This window comes from Crinia signifera, chromosome 4, assembly GCF_055691185.1.
Source record: "Crinia signifera chromosome 4, ASM5569118v1, whole genome shotgun sequence".
In the NCBI taxonomy this organism is placed as follows: domain Eukaryota; kingdom Metazoa; phylum Chordata; class Amphibia; order Anura; family Myobatrachidae; genus Crinia; species Crinia signifera.
Genome location: NC_139220.1, coordinates 152,783,437 through 152,803,836, shown reverse-complemented (window position 1 = coordinate 152,803,836; position 20,400 = coordinate 152,783,437). Strand labels below are relative to the sequence as shown.

At 43.0% G+C, this 20,400-nt stretch overlaps 1 protein-coding gene across 1 annotated transcript in view; it reads right to left on the bottom strand.

The window, feature by feature from the left end:
• Positions 1–20,400, bottom strand: part of MET (MET proto-oncogene, receptor tyrosine kinase) — a 133,723-nt gene that overhangs the window by 23,276 nt on the left and 90,047 nt on the right. The window contains exon 11 of the mRNA XM_083182794.1: positions 535–753. Coding sequence (XP_083038920.1) covers positions 535–753 — 219 coding nt within the window. The remainder of the gene's footprint in view (positions 1–534; positions 754–20,400) is intronic.

Here is a 20,400-nt window from a genome sequence, read left to right as displayed (position 1 = left end):
AGGTGACAATAATTTGGGACCAGGTGAGCCCGAGGTGTGAGCACATCTGATAAGGGGGCCGGGCCTCATTGGAGGGGGTCAATCATCATGTAGAGGGGCGGGACCTCACTGCACAATTATCTGTTACTGTCTTTTTAGGGCGGCTCACCTCCCCGCTACTAAATGCTGTGCAGAGATCACCAGCTGATTTGCACAGCAGCAGTGCTCCCATGCGACCCAACTGTCCAAGGTACGCTATGGCCTGTGAGTGGGACAGTGTCCAAACAGCTGGTCTTTCCCACTGGAGTTAGACAGTTGGGAGGTATTAATAAACAAGTAAAGGACTAAAGGACTTTAGTTTTTTTTTTTTATCTTCTTTGTCATTGCTGTACAAGAGGCACTAACATTATACCGGATATTCTAGTGCAACAAACATGATACAAACAACTAGATCAATACATTGCGAAGTGACCATTTCTGCAACAAACAATCATGATAAGTTGTAAAATCGTTAATTTAAAAAAAGATAAATAAAGGTGAACTTTTACAACGTACCTTAATTTCTAGGATGTTTTTGCTTCCCATTGAAATCACTAATAGTTTTTCTGATGTTTTAAATACAGGGTTATTTACAATAGTAAAACCAAAGTCACTAGATATCACACCATCAAAAATAAAAAAAGCACGTGTAGCAATTGGTGGAGTCAGATGTAAATCCTTCAGTGATGGGGTTGAGCAGCAGATTAGCTCTGAGGCAGATCTATGGACACAGGACTGGAAGTAAAAAAAGAATATAAATGAGTTATTTGTGTAATTAAAGATTTGCGTATACAAATCATATTTAAAGCACAATTTCTTGATGGTGTGAAAACAATTCTATTATGACAGTGGATGAGCTTTGTGGTAGACTGAAGATTGTGTCATGTTAAATTTTAAACGCCAGTGGGAAATGGCTGTAAAGAGGAAAAAAAATCCTACAATGTCAGTCATTGTATCTATTTAATATATTCTGAACTACTGTAAGACGCGCTTATGATTTTATCTAACAAAGAAAAAAAAATGGACACGTCAGGTGAAAAATGGATAGTAATACTTATTTCTGCAAGTAAAGGAATACTATTAGTAGCTAATGGTATATCAGCTAAATAAACTTACAAACACAATTTATCATTGGAATGGAGTATGTTATAAACAAATGCATCATATTAATCACTAGATGCCCAGTGGATGTTCCAGAGACTACAACATAGAATATTATTATATTCATATCTCATGAGAATGGGAAAAGCAAAATTGAAAAAGATTTTCTTACCCTAGAGTAGAAACATGGGTACTTGTGTATTATAGCGGCGCCCATCGCTTTGTATACCATAAGGCATATGATGGTATGCGATGCGATATCGCGCGATGTTGTACAATGTCAATTTTAAAATTGTATGACATTGTATATGGCATACAATGCCATACAATGCGATGCGATTAAAAATTGTATAAGCACCCTAATGGGTGCTTTCAATGTTAAATGCACCCCCACGCCACCCCCCCACTATAAACGTGAACCCGAAGCATGGCGAGCGGCGGCGGTACGCGTCCTACGACCTCTTCATACCCCCACTATCCACGTCGCCGTAGAGTTGAGAATATAAAGTGTGGCGAGCGCAGCGAGCCACCGAGCCCGAAGCGTGGCGAGCGGCCGCGGATACCTGTGAAGCCCGCGAGGGGACACTGATACCTGTGAAGGTATCCGCGTCCCCTCGCGGGGCTCACTGCGCTTCGGGCTCGGTGGCTCGCCACACTTTATATTCTGAACTCCACGCCGACGCGGATAGTGGGGGTACGAAAAGGTCGTAGGATGCGTACCGCCGCACCTCGCGGGCTCGCTGCGCTCGCCACGGGGGGGGGGGGGGGGTGGCGTGGGGGTGCATTTAACATTGCAAGCACCCTTTAGGGTGCTTATACAATTCTCCATCGTTTAGAGGGCAAAATCGCGTCGCATCGCATGCCATCGGGTGTATGGCATGCGATGCGATTCGATAAAAACATTGTACGACCAACATCGGGGGCGCCGCTATAATACACAAGTACCAAAACATGATACTTACGGACAAATTTTCGGGCCTGATATTGATTTGGAAGTAAAGTTAACATTTTGCCTGGGAAAAACCATGCTGCACTGCATGTAACGTTTAGATTTAGGTTCACACCCAGGGCTGGTGTAAGGCTTCTTTGCACCCTAGGAAAAACTTCAACCTATTGCACTGCCACCAATAACAATTTTCCAACCCCGTAATGCACACTTGCCTAACATTACTGGATTGGCAGGGAGGCTCCCAAAAATCAGTACAAGGAAGAGGGGCAGCAAAGTAGGGAAATATGCTTTAAGTGACAGTATGGAGGGGAGTTCTTAGAAGTTCCAAAGCCGCCGCCTGCACTAAGTAGAAGGATCCCATAGACATATTTGATTTTTTTTTTTCCAATATCTTTTTATTGATTTTGAAAATAGTACAAACATACAACCAACATAATCATTATGGAATACTCAATGAAAAGTACATATCAGCTGTAACACTTGTGTAACAATAAAAGAACATATTGTGCCTACTATATCGGTTTCAGGTGATCTTTTTCAGAAACATATCTAGTCTTTGTTTCACATAATGCAAACTCGAGGCAAACTACAATACATGTAAATAGCCCATAAGAATATTATGGGGGAAAAAAACAGAAAAGATTAAAGAAAAGAACATTCAGAAAAAAAAAGAAGGGGGAAGAATGAAAGATGTAAGGGGGGTTTGTGGTTGGTAATCACAAACATATGTAGCCATCTATATTTAATTATTCGCCAGGTAAGTCTGTGTAGACTTAAACTCCATCCATGGGAGCCAGGTCGCCGCAAACTCCTGAGTGCGTTCTGGAGGTACCCTCAGGTCTTCCATGGTCATATACAAATCCACTCGTGCGAACCATTCTTTAATTGTGGGGGGGGAGGTAGATCTCCAATGTACCGGTATAACGGCTTTCGCCGCACCATTCAGAAACTTCAATAGGGATTTTCTGTAGGACCTCAGCGCACCCGGGTATAGGTTTAACAGCCAGAAGGAGGGGTTGTCAGGTACGTCCGATTTCACTATAATCTTAGTGATTGACATAACTTGGTCCCAAAAAGGTCGGAGCGCCCCACACGACCACCAAATATGCAAGGGTGAGCCAACTCCATCATTACATCGCCAGCAGGCATTAGTCACTCCAAGGAACATTCTTGCAAGGGTTTGTGGACATCTATACCACCGTGAAAGAACCTTAAATTGGGTTTCAATTACAGAGTAGCTAAAAGAACTAACAAAGGTGGCCTGGAACATTTTCGACCAAGTCTCAGCGTCTAATTCCAAACCCAGGTCTCTGTTCCAGGCCTGGGCATAGGTTGGCAATGCAGTATATTTATTTTCTATTAGAAGAGTGTAGCCTCTTGAGAGCAGGTGCAAAGGGCGTGTTGGTTCCCTGCACATACCCTCAAAAGGTGTCAAGGCTCGGCCAGCTGCCCCACGTATATCCCTCCCTTGCACAAAATGTTTAAGTTGGAGATATCTCCAAATCTCTGATGGAGGTAGCCCCCATTTCTCCTGTAAGTCAGAAAGGGGTAATACCTTGTTCCCGTCCATTAACTGGCCCGCCCGGTGAACTCCATGTTGTTTCCTCTTTTCAAATCCTAAACTAGCAACTCCAGGGGGGAACATAGGGTTATCAAACAGTGGAGTAAGGGGGGATATTAGGGACGTGACACATGAGAGTTTCCTCAGTCTGTTCCAGCAGGCTATTGTGGGGCCTACCGTGGGATGTATTATGTTGCCAACCTTGGGAAGCCAGGGGTAAAGCTCAATCGGCAGAGGGAAAACCTCGCTTTCTATATGGACCCATTGTTTGGCATCTATTGAACGCGTCCATTCCAGAACCCGACTTAAAATCACAGCTTCGTGATAAACCGTAAAATTAGGAAGTTGCAATCCACCCATCTGTTTCCTTCTAAAGAGTATATCATGGCTGAACCGTGGTCTCTTACCCCCCCATATGAATGACCGGACTTCATTCTGTAAGTCTCGGAACCAGGTCTTCGGGATATGGATAGGTAGCGTTTGTAAGAGGTATAGGACCCTAGGGAGGACATTCATTTTGATCACACTGATTCTTCCCAACCAAGAAAGGCGTTTATTACCCCAACTCCTAAGTTCAACGCGAAGTGTGAGCAATAACTGCCTAAAATTATCAAAAAGGCGAGACATATCAGGGGACAACACAACACCAAGGTATTTAAGGCTAGAAGGGTGCCAGGCAAAAGGGAAGGATTGCCTAAGGTGTTCTATATCACGGGGGGCCGAGGATACATTAACTGCAGCAGATTTGCTCATGTTTATTTTAAAATTTGAAAGATTCCCAAATGTCCGGAATTCTGCCATAAGATTGGGGATAGAGATAACGGGGTTGGTCAGTGTTGCCAACAAATCGTCCGCAAACAGCGCCAGCTTATGATCCACTCCCTTCACCTTTAAGCCCGTGATATTTGGGTTGCGCCTGATGGTGCATGCCAGGGCCTCCATACACAGTATAAAGATCAAAGGGGAGAGAGGGCACCCCTGTCTGGTCCCATTGCCAATATGTACCGGCTCTGAGAGGGTCCCATTGATCCTTATCCGTGCCATGGGAGACCTGTAAAGCGCCATGATGCGTTGCAAGCACTCCGGGCCTAGCCCAATGTGTCGCAACACCCCTTCCATAAACAACCAACTTATCCTGTCAAACGCCTTTTCGGCGTCGGTCGACAGCACTACCATGGGTATGTTGCGAGTAGAGGCCTTATAAATCAAGTCAATAGCCTTGACCGTGTTGTCCCGTGCCTCTCTCCCAGGGACAAAGCCCACCTGATCTGAGTGTATTAGGTCCGGTATTAAACACTTAAGCCTATTTGCTATAACTTTTGCGTACAATTTGATGTCTGCGTTCAATAGGGAGATGGGGCGATAACTAGCGCATTGACTCGGATCTTTATTTTCCTTCGGGATCACTGTAATGTGGGCTGACACTGAGTGGGGCGAGAAACCACGGCTCGTCGATACCTCATTAAAGGCAGTCAACAGTTTTGGCAAAAGTAAGTCTTTAAAAGATTTATAATACGAAACAGAAAAACCATCAGGTCCGGGGCTCTTTCCAGATGGGGGTCTCCTTTAGTGCTGTTTCCAATTCCGTCAGAGAAAAAGGGGACTCTAAACTGGCGCTGTCCTCTCCCGACAACCGGGGAAGACCCGCCTCACGGAGGTACGTCTCCACCAGGTCACGAGAGGGAGTCTGCGCCCCCCCAGCATTAAGGTTATACAATTTGGTGTAATATGAGTGTAACGTTGCGGCTATATCGCGTGTAAGGTGGCGCTTGGCCCCCCCCCGGGTCCTTTATCATGTCAATATATAACGTGGCTCTCTGGGAGCGTAGTGCCCTTGCCAGAAGTCTGCCTGGTTTGTTGCCCCACTGGTAGTAACGATTTCTACACAATTTATAATCTCGTTTGACGTCTTCAAACAACAAGGTATTAAGCTGAGATCTCACCGCAGTGAGTTCCTTAAGCGTTTGGTGGGAGGGGGTGGACTTGTGGGATGTCTCCAATGAACGCAATTGTTGTAGCAAGTCTAATTTCCTACTCATCTTTTCTTTTTTTAACATTGCTCCCAATTGTATGAGTTTCCCCCGTACCACACACTTGTGTGCTTCCCACACTGTGAGGCCCGTGACGTCTGGTGTTTCATTTTCCGAAAAGTATTCCGTAAGTGTTGTAGTCAATTGTGGTTTACATCTAGTGTCAGTGAGAAGGTTTTCATTTAAGCGCCACGTACACTGTTTAACATTAGCTATGGCCGTCGTGATAGACAAAAATATAGGGGCATGGTCTGACCAAGTCGTCAGGCCTATATCTGTATCTTGGATCAAATGTAGATACCTATGGGACATTAAAAAGTGATCCAATCTGGAGTACATATCATGTGGTCGAGAGTAAAATGTGTAGTTTCGGTCTGCTGGATGTTGTAGCCTTCATGTATCTACCAATTGGTGTTCGTGTAAGGCCCTCCTAATCTTACGATGTGAAACCGTAGAGGGCCTGCCTGCGGGACCCGAGGTGTCCATCTCCGGCTGGAGTGACCAATTCAAATCTCCCCCCACCACCAAAACGCCTTCCACCAGCGGGGCAATCTTATCCAAAACTATAGGTAGGTAGGAGTGTTGCAATTGGTTCGGCACATAAAGATTAACAAACGTGTAGGCCTGTTCATAGAGTTTACACTTTACCACTAGTGTCCTGCCCTCCTCCAGAGCTATCGAGGTCACATCTTTAAAGGGGAGTTTCCTTGGCAGGAGGATGGCCACTCCCAGTGACTTGCCTTTTGTATTGTTATTATAAAAGGCCGTCGGGAAGTTACGGTTCGTCAACGTGGGAGCAGCATCGGCCCGAAAATGCGTCTCCTGTAGGAATGCTATATCAGCCTTGAAAGCATAGAGGTCTCGTAGAACCCTTGAGCGTTTCTCAGGAAGATTTAGGCCTTTAACGTTATAAGAGACCAGCTTAATATCAGTTAGTCTCGTGTTAGCCGCCATTATGGGTCGGGTAGGGGGGGGCGGGACCTGCGCAGGTTCTGGAGGAGGGGTACCAACCACATCGAGAAAAGAGACAGAGGTGAGGGAAAGAAGAGAGAGAAAGACAAATAGTTATAAGAAGAAACAATCCAAGAAGTAATATTACAACGCTCATCATATGAAAATACTTCATCTAAAAACACATACAAAATCACAATGCCGCCCCTTGAAAATCCGAGCATACAAAACGTATCCGGTTCCAAGGAAAAAGAAAAGGGTGGCGGCATGGGGGCACTGGGGGGTCAGTGCCAACAACAAACTTCAACTTGCAAAAACAATGTTAAACCCATCGTAACCTTTAAGAGAGTGCGGCCAAACCTTTATCCATCTCTTACTGTACTTAAAGTCCCATCACGGTTATAGTCGAGTCCCTGTATGCAATCCTTATGGTCTGGGTCGAAGAGCATGGGACTGTTCCTGTAACCCAGGTTCACATGAAAAAACGTATGGTCAGGCCACTTACTCGGAAAGACCAAACCCTCGAACAGTCCAGTCGCAGTGACACAACAGGGTTAGAAAGTAGACCCTCAATTAGAGGTAGATCTTCTTGGTGACCTCTGATCCAGCGGAGGCCTAGGGTTTCGTTGGACAACTTGCCAATCATTGTTAGGATGAGCTAATTCTGGCGGAATAGAGCGCACCAATGGTTCTTGCCAGTCTGGAAGGGCAACTATAGGAACATCCATGGCTCGGCAGAAGGCCGTCAGATCGTCTGGGCCCCTGAGAGTATAGAGCTTGCCGTTATGTGTAGCTTGCAGGTTGAAGGGGTAGCCCCATCTGTATTTTAGGCCCAATTTGCGGAGTTCGGTTGTCAGGGGGCGGAGGGCTCTTCGTTTTTGAAGGGATGACCAGGATAAATCCTGGAAGATCTGGATCTGATGGTCTCCCTGTATGGCATAGTCGCTCTGCCGTATTTTGCGTAGGACATCTTCCTTCTGAGTGTAATAATGTAAGCGGCAAATAACATCTCTCGGTCCGTCAGTTGGTGCGCCCCTAGGTTTCAAGGCACGGTGGGCTCTATCAAACTCAATTTGAGTCTCCGGATCTTGTCCCAACAAGCCATTAAACACTTTTGTAAGATACTCAATGAGGCTCTGTGGTGGGACGTCTTCAGGGATGCCTCTTATCCGCAGATTATTACGACGCTCTCTATTGTCCAAATCGTCTAAACGGTCATGCAGCTGTTGCAGCTCCAACGCCTGACGAATGACTGCGGTCCTCAGATCATTATGTGAAGCTGCAGAGTCCGCAGTGAATTCCTCCACAGTGGTCAAGCAGGAGTTTAATTGCGTCATCTCTGACTGTATGGAGGCAACTTCTGAACGGACGGTCTCCCGTAATCTCTGTTCTAGCTGATCCAAGTCACGTTTCGTCGGCATAGTGCTCAGCATCTGCAAGACTTGGGATATACCTCCTGTATCTTGTGCGGGCACCTGCTCCACAGGTCGGGTATTTTGAGGGTCAGGGTCGGCAAATTGTGTTAGGTTAGGCGTAGGCGGAAATACGAAGTCATCTGACGATGAAGAGTTCTGTTGCGTTAGAAACTGGCGCATTGAGGGAGGCTGCGCGGAATCCGAGTGGTGCGCACTGGAACCCTTCTGAGATTTGCGGCCTTCCATTTGGGTGGTCTTCTTGCCCTTCACCATGGGACTTGTGACTCTGTGCACATCCAGTGAACTCTAGATTCTCAGGCGAGGTGGGTCTAGGGCTGCTAGTCAGGTTGTCAAAGTCGTTGTCGGCCCCTCCCCCCAGAAAGTGGCTACCACAGCATCAGCAGGACATGGTTGTCAGGCGTGCACGTACCATCTCCACACACCCAGGGGCCCAAGTGCTCAGTAGGAGGGGGCAGCTCTCCTATGTCCACTTTGGGGTAGGTCCCAGCTACCCTGGTGTATAGACAGTCAGTGTCCAGTACCTGGGCGCCTGTGATGCTGTGTTATCTGGTCTGGGGTGACTGCTTATTTCACTAATATATGGTTTGAGTCAGTTCAAGCAGCCCCTATGAGCTTCTGTCCCCTAATCAGGGGTGCTGGGTCTGCCTGCTGTGCGTTGGGGACGTTGGAAAGTGCTGCAGCTCCCTATCTCATGTGCCTGCACTTTAAGTGGAGAGTTGTAGGCCTCTGCCACACGCAATATGGCCGCCGCTTCAGGGCCAGAGTGAGCAGTCAGGCTGCTGCGTTTTGCAGGGACAGGGCAGAGGACCCACCTTATGCGTTGTGGAGGTCTGGGGGGCTGTCAGGTAGGAGCCTGTGTAGCTGGCTTGCCGCTGGGACGTCTCCCCGCTGTTCTGCGATGTCCGCGCGTCCTGGAGCTCGCGATGCGGACCGCTGCCAAAATTTAGGTCGCGGCTCCCGGTTTTGCGAGTGGCCGCAAAACGGTCACCCCGACTCCGCTGCCTCCCACCGGGTCTGCCGCTTGTTGCTGGGGCTCTCGGGTGGTCTCCTGAGCTGGATGCCACCCTCAGGTACCTGATTTTATGTGTTTTTGGGCCCGATTTGGTAGGAGCTCCTGGCGTCCACGTCTGCCTGTAATGGCCGCTCAGCCACGCCCCCCATATTTGATTTTTTGATAGGCAGACTTAGTAGTGCCCCCACCTCACCCAGATCCTGGCACCCTGGGCAGCTGCCTAAAGGTAGAGCCGGCCCTGTTCACACCCAAATTGAAAATTGAAGTGTAAAAATAAATCTGTGTTATATTCGAGGGGCAACATGCAAAAGCTGCCAATATTTACCCTGCACGTAAAAAAATTAAATGAATTTGCTTCCCTAGCATGGCAACTTCTCATTTGGAAGTAAAGTTTTTCTTCTTTACTTCCAAATGAGAATTAGGCCCTTTGTGTGATAATAATACACCAGTAAATACAGCAATAAATGTGTACATAGTTGGGATACACATACAGGTATCCAATTACTTGTGATGCTTTTTGGACAATAAAAACAGCTTGATTTTACACAGATGGTCATTATCGCTCTATCCAATTACAGGTCATTTATATTGAGCAAAAAATGACCTGAGAGCTCCCTATCCGTGTGCTATCATGGCTGGGGTGGCTGCTTATCAGAAGTATGCTTAGGGTGCCTCAGAAACACAATGCATAATCCCATATAAGGGCCACATATCAATCAATGTATAAGTATAAAGTCAAGCCAGAGGTGTAACTCTGGGAGGCAATGGAGTCATCTGCCACTGGGCTCCTGATCCCAAGGGGGCACCTCTAGTCCCCTGCTAGTTTGAATCAGTTAATTGAAAGCTGTCAATATCACTTCTGTGGCTGACTCTCCCTCTTAGCAGGACCTTAGATGTCACAGTCTCTTTATTTAAACATAAAATACAGTATATAACATACATATACACATACACACACACACACACACGCACACAGGTATACATATATTTCTATAAGATGCTTTGTGTTTGTGTATGTGTGAGTGGAGGGGGGTGCCAATATTTATCTTGCCTCCGGGCCACTGGGACAAACTTACGCCACTGAGTCAAGCCAAAATGTTAACATACCCCTTAATTTTCTATGCACATGAGCAAGCCTATCCCTTAACTAGTATTAACTGTGGTTAAACCACATCTGACACCTCAACTGTTTCCAAGATGCAGACACAGAATTCTAGGAAGTGGCACCGTCGCTGGGGTGCCTAATTTCTAAGCAATCTTGTCAGATCTCTTAAAAATAGGGATACAATCACCCTGTGTGTATGCCACATTACCTTTCACAAAGTGCCTGAGATGCTGTTTCAAAAGAAGCTTAGTATGACTTGGGCAAAACACAATTTACAAGTTGCCAGACACTGGCATGGAATCTCCAAGGTAGTCTGTAATAAGCACATGCTCTCTTGCTTCCCAACACATACATTGTACATAGTTACAGCCAGCAATAACCCATTGTATGAACCTCTAAGTTGTTGCTGACGTCTTCTTCAGCAACAAACTGTCCACAAATCACAATAATGGACATTGTTAACCTTTTCAAAAGTTTACGCAGAAACTTGCCACCAGACAAGAGAAGGTTTTTATAACTTCGTATGAGCACTTTATTAGTGTCAAAATGCACTTCATGGTGATTAGTGCCCCACACTCAGACTGAGCAGCAGTTTATTCTGAGCAAGCCTCTTGCTGTGTTCAGAACCATACAATTAAAGCATCTCTAATCATTTGGCCCCACACAGAGCAGAAACAATTAATCACTACTCAGTGAGATCCAGATCTTTTTTTATCTGTAACAACTGTAGAAAAGTAAAACATTTTTTTCTATTGCCGATCCTTTTAGACACATCCACATACCCCACATGCACCATGTTTGAGACTGATTTCCCTGTCTATATTTTTATAAATTTTCTTACAAGCTACTCACCATGGGCAACATGTATCAAGCGTCAAAAAGTGATAAAATGGAGAGTGATAAACAGCCAGGTAATCAGCTCCTAACTGTCATGTTACAGGTTATTTGAAAAATGATAGGTAGGAGTTGATTAATTGGTTGTTTACCACTCTCCACTGTATCACTTTTTGAAGCTTGATACATCTGGCCTCTTGTGTGTTATGTGAGCTACAACATGTTGTGATTTATGAATTTCTGTGTACCATGAAAATTTTATGTAGATGTGTGTCCACCTTTGACCAGCATACACACTTGCCGAAGCTGACGAGAGGGGAATGACAAGGAAGCAGGGGTCATGTTGCACCTGCAGCATGGCCTTCATTAATGAGGTCCTCCCTCAACTGTACTGAACAGACAAGGAAGGGGGTCATTAACAATGCATGGGAGCAGGCATCGTTAACAATGTTGAGTGTACACACTAGACGAGATAGAAAAGATATCGCAATGAGTGATAACTTTTACTTTCTCATCTAATGTGTATGGGTCTTTAGCAAAACACACAAATCTGATACATGGCCATACGCTGCATGATAGTCTTGCAAAGACTATGCTAAAAAAAAAAAAGATTAAAAATTTCTGTATTGATCAGTTTGTTCTGCAAACTGATCCACCAAACTGTCATTCAGGCAGCAGGCCACTCAGATCCCTAGCCGTACTGCCCCCCACCTCCTTGCTGTCAGCCCTTCTTGCTTTCAGATGCAACAACCGCCCTCTTCACGGACAGCCCCCCCCCTCCTAGAAGGCACTGCCCGCTCGCCCGGCTCCATGTAATTTAACATTTTACAATCCCAGGATTGAAAAAATGCCCCGGGATTGGATTCCCTAGTGTATGCAGGGCTGGTGTATGGCTTCTCAGCCCCATAGGCAGAACTCCAACCTACTGCCTCCCAACCCCACATTGCCATAAGTACACACTTTCCAGCAGTCCAAACTGAAAGTGTGGAGATGGCGTATTAGGAGTTCCACAACCGCCACCTGTATTAAATACAAGGGTATTGTGATAGACACCCTGGTGCCCCAGGCAGCTGCTTAGTGGAAAAGCCAACCCTGACTTTATGGAGCACTCTAAGTATGAAGCAGTCAGATTCTCCCTTGTTCCCATCAGCTGGTCTGCTGTACATGGTCACCTACTGTATATTACAGGCAGATCTTTATCAATGTTCCCAAACCAACATTAGTAATTAATTGTGAATGAAGAGTGTAGGATCTACAAGGAGGCTATTAATAATGGAGGATTGATACACAAATTGATACTTGATAAAGGTTAGGTACAGTACATGATTGCCAATAACAAGTATAGGTCACTAACCTTGTAAGTTGTATGTCTCTGCTGCCTACATTTTTGCTACCTTGCTAACAATGACTGATAAATATTAATAGCTGCAATGCATACATTATTTTCCTCTTAGTTAAGAAGACTGTGGACTGGAGTTTATATGGTTCATTTGTTGTCACACTTGTGCATCCAATATGACTCACCCCTATAACAAAGTGTAACGTTAAACTGTGGTTTACACATTCTAAACTCCAATAAAATGTTGAAAAGAATATCTTTAGGAGAGCAATAGTTTCATCGTAAAAGGTTTTAAAGGAAGACTGAGTCATGGAGCTGATTGCAGTAACTATACATGCCTCTCCTGAAGTTCATAAAAGGAGTACACTATTAGAGGTGTGCTTCTCTTTCATATACATTGTCTATAAACCATTATTGGTCAGTAACCACTAACTTGCATCTTACTACTTAAATATCAATTTCAGCAGAACTGGAAAAATGAACCTATACTCTCTCTTCGTTCTGGGGTAAATGTATGAAGCGGTAATAAGGGAGAGGAAGAGAGCCAGAGGAGAAGTGCCCCATGGCAACCAATCAGCTGCTCTGTATAATTTTATAGTATGCAAATCATAGATGCTATTTCAGTGCTGATAGGTTGCCATGGGCCACATCTCCCCTGGCTCACTTCTCCTCCCTTATTTATTTATTTACAGTTTCTTATATAGCGCAGCAGATTCCGTTGCGCTTTACAATAGTAAACAGTGATAAAACAAACTGGGTAACAACAGACAGACTTGGATGTAGGAGGGCCCTGCTGCAAGCTTACAATCTTTATGGAAATAGGAGGGAAACACAAGGACAGGCACCAGTAATAGCATAGCAGTGCCACCAAGTTACAATTCCAGAAGGGAAGCTATAAAATACATAAGTGCCTTAGAGGGTTATGCTTGTGGTACTTAACCATGATAGGCTTGCCTGAAGAGGTGAGTTTTCAGGGAACACTTGAAAGTTTGGAGGCTAGTGGAGAGTCTTATTGTGCGTGGAAGGGCATTCCATAGGATGGGAGCAGCCCCATGAAAGTCCTGTAATAGTGAATGGGAGCTAGTGAGCCATGCAGAAGAGAGACGGAGATCTTGTGAAGAGCGGAGAGAGCGAGATGGGAGATATTTTGTGATAAGTAAAGAGATATAAGCTGGTGCAGTATGGTTAATAGCTTTATATGCGATTAGAAGTGTTTTATATTGAATACGGTAAGATACAGGCAACCAATGGAGGGACTGGCAGAGCCGAACAGCAGACGATGAGCGTCTTACAAGGAAGATCAGCCTAGCAGCAGCATTTAAAATGGATTGCAGTGGCGAGAGTCTGTTCTTGGGAAGACCAGTTAGGAGATTGATTCACTGATTCATACATGTACCCCTCTGTTACTTATTTTTACACACTGATTCTTTAAGACGGCCCCTATAAAAGACTGATTTCTTATTATATGAATAATTAAAAACATCCTAATCCTAAATTAAACCTTTAAAAATAAAAGAACGTGAATTGTAACATCTGCTTCGCAGAACATACTGCATTAGATTGTGGATTTATACAGTGTATCCCTCCATAGAACTGTATTATCTGCCAATCACCTTTACTCACAACAGTAGATGACTGTACTGAGCAATAGTTTCCATTAAGCATTTTTTTTATATCTCTTCTCAGATATATGATGACATTAACTAAATGGAGCTTTATCAACTGCCTATATCAATTTCCCATAAATCACATATTTAAACAGATGTCTGGCTGTTAAACGCCAGTAATATCCTTACTCTTCACAATTATTATTCTGCTGGTAGCATTACTGTGTCTTTGGATGAGACCTTACTCTAATATTCATTAAATGTGAAATTATTTAGAGCTTAGCAAACAGATCATGATTTCCATTAATAATGTTATTTGTATTTGTTGCTTTAGGCAATTTAAATAATAAAAAAACAAAAAAATGAATTGATGAATAGTTACTGTAGGTAAATCTGATTTACAGATGTTTCAGCTTGGCCTCTTGTGATGCATGGACAGATTTTACCCGGATCCCTTACAATATCTTTACTCTGCCATTTCTAAACTACTTTCTAAGACTCCCTGTATGACTAATCTATAGCAATTTATTGTCCAACAAAAATCAACTGTCAGTAATAACTCATATTATAGCCAGACCCTAAATGGAGCCAAATAGTCTGTTGATAAAATACAACTGGTGTGATAGTCATGGAATGTATTAGGCAAAGGACAGCCAAATCATTACATAAATTACATAAGCAATGATGACCAGAAAGTATGAAGTTTCTGGCACACACACTAGTTAGCTGAATAATAAACTAGGAATTCAAACCAAGAAAAATGTTGCCAGATCTCCATAGCTAAAAATCCGGACAATTGTATTTAAACCACAAGCTGTGTTTTACAGTATATGTAAAGTATGTGCACTTAAAATCAACTAGTCCAAACAGTGGCAGACATACATTTTTGGGAGCATGAAGCTTGAACTGTTATGAGGGCCCCTTTGCATCCAGCAAAAATAGGGCATTAATCAACAAAGTCCAATTGTCTACCTATCACAGCAATCCCCCATCTAAGAGCAACCCCTGCTCAGTAATAACCTCACAGACATCCCCGCTTTTAATATTTACCTCTCAGAACCCTCACATCATTAATTGTCTCACAGCATTCTCCCACCACCCCCTCTCTTTAATAAACACCATACAGCACTCATTGATCAGCGCCAGCGAAATTACTTTACTAGACTCTTCCTTGTCCTGGGCTCCTTCTCACCTTTCATTACTTGAGAGCACCTCGGGGATTAAGGGCCATTAAGCTTAAGCTTGATTAGTTTCATAGTAGATCTGCCCCAAAATCCAATACTATACAGCAGTGGTTCTTAAACTCGGTCCTCAGGTCACCACACAGTTCACATATTCCAGGTCACCCAGCAGGTTCACTGCTTACTGTCTGACACATTTTAAAAGATCCACAGATGGAGCTAATTATTTCACTTGATTCTGTGAGGATACCTGCAAAACATGCACTGTGTGGGGTCCTGAGGACCGTCTTAGAGAACCTGTGCTATACAGTAAATGGCGGATATTTATGCAGCCACGCCTGAACATTCCACCAAACTGAAATGCCTCCTAAATTACCTGATCGCTATTAATGTAACTTTTACTGTAGACAAATTGTCTATTAAGCCTTTGATAAAGCTGACCGCAGTGTCAGCCCTGCTTTTGTCTCACTATCACCACTGTGACATGGACCAGTTGCCATCTCCTACAATTTGCCAGTGTACGAACATGGATGTTACGGTGAAAGATCCCTGGACCTACAGCACCTTTTGAGGAACAAAAAGCAAATTCAGCTTTCCGACTTGAATACATGACTCTAATAGTTCCATTGTAAATATATATAAGGCATGCCCAAACTGCGGCCCTCCAGCTGTTGTGGAACTACACATCCCAGCACACCTTGCCATAGTTCAAACATTCCCTAATAGCAAAACTGTGGCAAAGCATGATTGGACTTGTAGTTTCACGACAGCTGGATCAAGTAGCGTGAAGTATCTTAGTTATTGACCAGTAGGTGGCAGAAATGTAATTAATTAACTAACTAACTAGTGCAGGGGTTCCCAATCTTTTTTGAATCACGGCACCCTAGGATATCAAAAAATTTTCACGGCACCCCTAGGCTAAATATTTTTTTTTATTAGATTGGGTTTAGATTCGATTGCTAGGGTCGGTTATAGTGTAATGGGCAGGATCTGCTTCAGTTTGAACACATTTTATTATTGGCAGCCACCAGCACTGGTTTTGCCCATAAAAAATTAACCATAAATAATTTTAATTGGTCCTGGACCACCAACACAGGGCACCCCTGCAAGTGTCCCGAGGCACCCCAGGGAGCCACGGCACACAGTTTGGGAAACACTGAACTAGTGTAATAGTTGTAGGGATACATTTAGAGATACAATCAATGTCATTTTTTCCACATGAAAATTAGAATTAAACGACTGAAAGGTGACACATGTATCAGCATGACATAACTGTTCTGTAGACGTGAGCAGCGCCACAAGTAGAAATTTTAGTGCCGATGGAAAGAAGGACATTTTTTTTATCCCTCAAGCCCTAAACTGCAATCATATCTGCAATCATATCAAACTTAATTACTCCTTTTTTTATCCTCTTTAGAAGAACAGTTTTAGCTAGTACACGGCTCATGAGGACAACACAGACATATTTCTAAAGTGACACTTTCTCAAAAATAAATTCTTATAACTTAACAATGTTATACAAATAACTAATTTAAAAAAAGGGATGGACAGGTATAGTAATAACAGAGAAGCTTACATTTGACTTAAAGGGTGATTCTGGTTGGTTTGCAAAAGCCAATTCCTTTTTTAATGGACAAAACCATGTGCACTGCCAGTGGGGCTGATTTAACATGTGCAGAGAGAGTTGCATTTGGGTGAGTTATTTTGCTTTTGTGCAGAGTAAATACTAACTGCTTTATTCTTATGCTGTGTACACACGGTGAGATTTGACTTTCAATTTTGACTATATAGTCAATATCGCATGCAGATCGTATGCTGATCGTAAGCAGATCGCATGCAGATCTCACAGGTTTTTTACCTTTCGATCCTGACGCGCGCTCCCGTGACAGCACAAATCGAAACCCAGATAGACAGGGCAGCAATGACTATATAGTGCAAATCTAATGCTGGTTGTATGAATTGTATGTTAAAAGTACAGAGTTAGCAAAGATTGTATAGCACTCAAATCTTAATCAGAAAAGCAAGGGAATCTCACAGTGTTTAGACACCATTACACTGCAATTTAGATTTCTGTTTGAACCAGAGCTGTGGAGTCGGAGTCGAGGAGTCGGAGGAAATTTCGAGTACTTGGAGTCGGAGTCGGAAAACAATGCACCGACTCCGAAAATTATAATTAATGACTTCTCTACTGTAAGAATAAAGACCAATGCATGCAGTGCCTCACGTAACCACAAAACGAACACATTAAGTGACCGTGAAAAAGCATGCTTTTCATGCGCTTCACTATATGGCACGCAACGCACAATTCAGAGCACCAATACTTATAAATGTATTCTCCCTTGTAGTTTACAACTTATTTCCAACGTTCAATAAGGTTTTCAATACCTCGTTGGTAGAAATCACCTGGTGTAGACTCGAAAAATTAATTCAACCAAGCTCTCCCACCATACACACAACATCTTTTTACGCGGATGAAGATCTTGTTTCATGTGCGGGGTCGTTTGTTTACCTTGGCTAAGCCATTCCTTACGCTGGTTCATATTGATGTACAGGCACCATTTCTCGTCGCCAGTAACGATTCGGTAAAGAAATCGTTCCTTGTGTCCATGAATTGAACGGAGACGAGCAAGCAAACCAGCGGAGATTGTGGCTCGTTGATTTTTGTTGTCGTCACAAAGCATGCGGAACTCATGCTCCACACTTCTGAACCTTTCCTATTGAGTGAAGATTCTTCTCTGTAGCTAGAAGAGCTTAGAAGGACTTGATGGAACAGCTTCTTGGATTCAACTGTTAGTGTTTATATTTATTTTAAAACCTGCATGCCTGCTTGTCTGTATGAGGGTAGACATGTGTACATGTTTCTGGAAGAAACTGTCTATCTATACATTTGCTAAGCCTATAACTACATTTCAAGATTAATATAAACCATTTCTAGGTTTTACAGAGTTTGATTTTGGTTCATATAGATAAGCTTTGTTTTTGTTCCCAAAACACCCAAATAATGTGGTTTTTATCTTTGAACTGGTAAAGTTCCTGTTCCTGATGTTTATGCCTACTGCTACTATCCAGCCATTTAATTAATAAAAAAAAATAATAAAACTTTGTTTTCATTGTGTTTGTCCTTTGCTTAAACTGTTCAATACAGTAGACTGCTGGCTTCCCAGCCTCTAGTTTCTGTAGTAATAATATGTATGTTGCCTTTCTTTCCTTCAAGGAATGTGTCAAATACATTTGCATATTAATACAGAGGAGTCGGAGTCAGAAGTACGAGGAGTCGGAGTCGGAACATTTATCTACCGACTCCACAGCCCTGGTTTGAACACACTCCACTCAAATATAACTCTCTCTGCACATGTTACATCTGCCTCACCTGCAGTGCACATGATTTTGTCCACTAAAAACGGAGTTTACTTTTGCAAACCTACCAGAATCACACCTTAGTTTCAATTCAGTTTCAAGTATCAGAGTGAGAGATCATATTTGAAGGTTGGAGTTAGGAGCAGATAGGGACTATGTTGTAATTTTGACGGGCTTTTAACTAAATAATAGCATTGCTTGTTTTTCATTAGTAATGTAGTGTGGAATTTAATAGTATGAGAGATTCAGAAAGTGAGAGATTTAGTAAGCAATCGCCAGTTTTTTTAAAGCGGCAATCATTTACACCACTGCAAAACCATTGATTTTGAGTGTGTAAATGATTGCCGCTTTAAAAAAACTGGAGATTTCTTCTAAATCTCTCACTTTCTGAATCTCTCATCCTATTAATTTTCACCCATATGGTTATTCAGTTATTGTTGCAATTGGTTCTACAAGGAGTATGATGTGACATAAACTAAATTAACGGATTTTAGTATTTGCCGAAATGATGACAAGAAACGACAGATAATCGTTTTTTTCTGTAACTAATTGCCAAGGAAAGGCTGCTCAAAGAAAGATCATTTTCCTTTAGTTAGTGAGCTTCAGACCCTACTCTGACACAAAGTCTTGTCTGCTCAGACGAGGGTTACACATTCTTTGAACTGTGACTGGCTCATATATTCTGTAATCCTTTCTTTTATTGTATTATTGGTGAATTCATTGCTCTTGTTATCAACTGAAGAGTAGCGATGTCCTTTAAATTAATAATGGTGGTATATGTAACTCTCTTTGAGGCTATTCCAGAGAAGTGGTTCACTAGTGCAGACCACACATTTTACCAGACAGGTCAGTGAAGAAGATGCTCTTATAGAATGATAAAATCTAATAATGCTCTTTAGAAGTGATGCAATATGACTGATTGGTAGGGGCAGGAAAATCTAATTTGTGCTGACCTTGCTGTTATGTGATTTGACATGACATTTTAAGCTCCAAATTGGTTTTAGCAATTGAGGAATATAATGGTTTTAGTTTTCAAGAAATATTGGATTGCAGAACAATGAGGAAATGCTGTAATTTAATCTACTGGCTACTCAATTACAATACTGCCCACAAAGCAATACCTTTGGTTATCATTGAATTACGTAGTTTGTAATATTAAAAAGTGAATACCCCCTCTATGTTTTGTTTGTGTTCTAAGTGAAAACTGAAAATAAACTGTCAATAAGAAAGAGCACAGGGTGGGGCTGTGGTAAACTCTGTATTTCAAACAAAATGTGCTGACAGTCTGTTCATTTTGTCTGGTACTGTAACTCACATACAGTAGGTGGCACAAACTGCATTCATACTGTAAGTGTGGTTTTTAGGCAGAGATAGGCAAAGGAGTAAGCCACTGGATGCTACTGAGGATGTGTGGATAAAAGGAAAATCTGTGATGTAATACTTCTATTAAGGGTTAAAGCACAGATTAAAAGAGAGGTGGCACACTGTCCCTAGTGTGCCACCCACAGACAGTCTAGCTGCACCAGGATACAGGATATGAAAATTCAGTTCCAACCAGACGCAACACAGACAGAACTTAGTGCCTGATTTAGAGGTAGAGGCAGCACTGATGTTGTCACAGATGAGTGATTTATTTTGTCCTGTGCATGCAGTACAGTTACACTGTGCATGTGAGGTGACTGCTAGTGATGGTTGAAGCAGTGACGATTGAATCTTTAAGTGAGTGATAGGTAATGGCTATTGTGGGAGGTAAAAGGAGGTGGCTCCAAAAACTCAGACATCGCAACTAGGAATTGGTACGCTGCTGCAACGGTTCCAGTGAGGTAAATGCCACAGAGTTGCTCATAAGACTGATGGTACAAAATTGCCTGATAATGCATGTGAGAAAATGTTCCTATTTTCCTGGTCCCAAAGGAGTT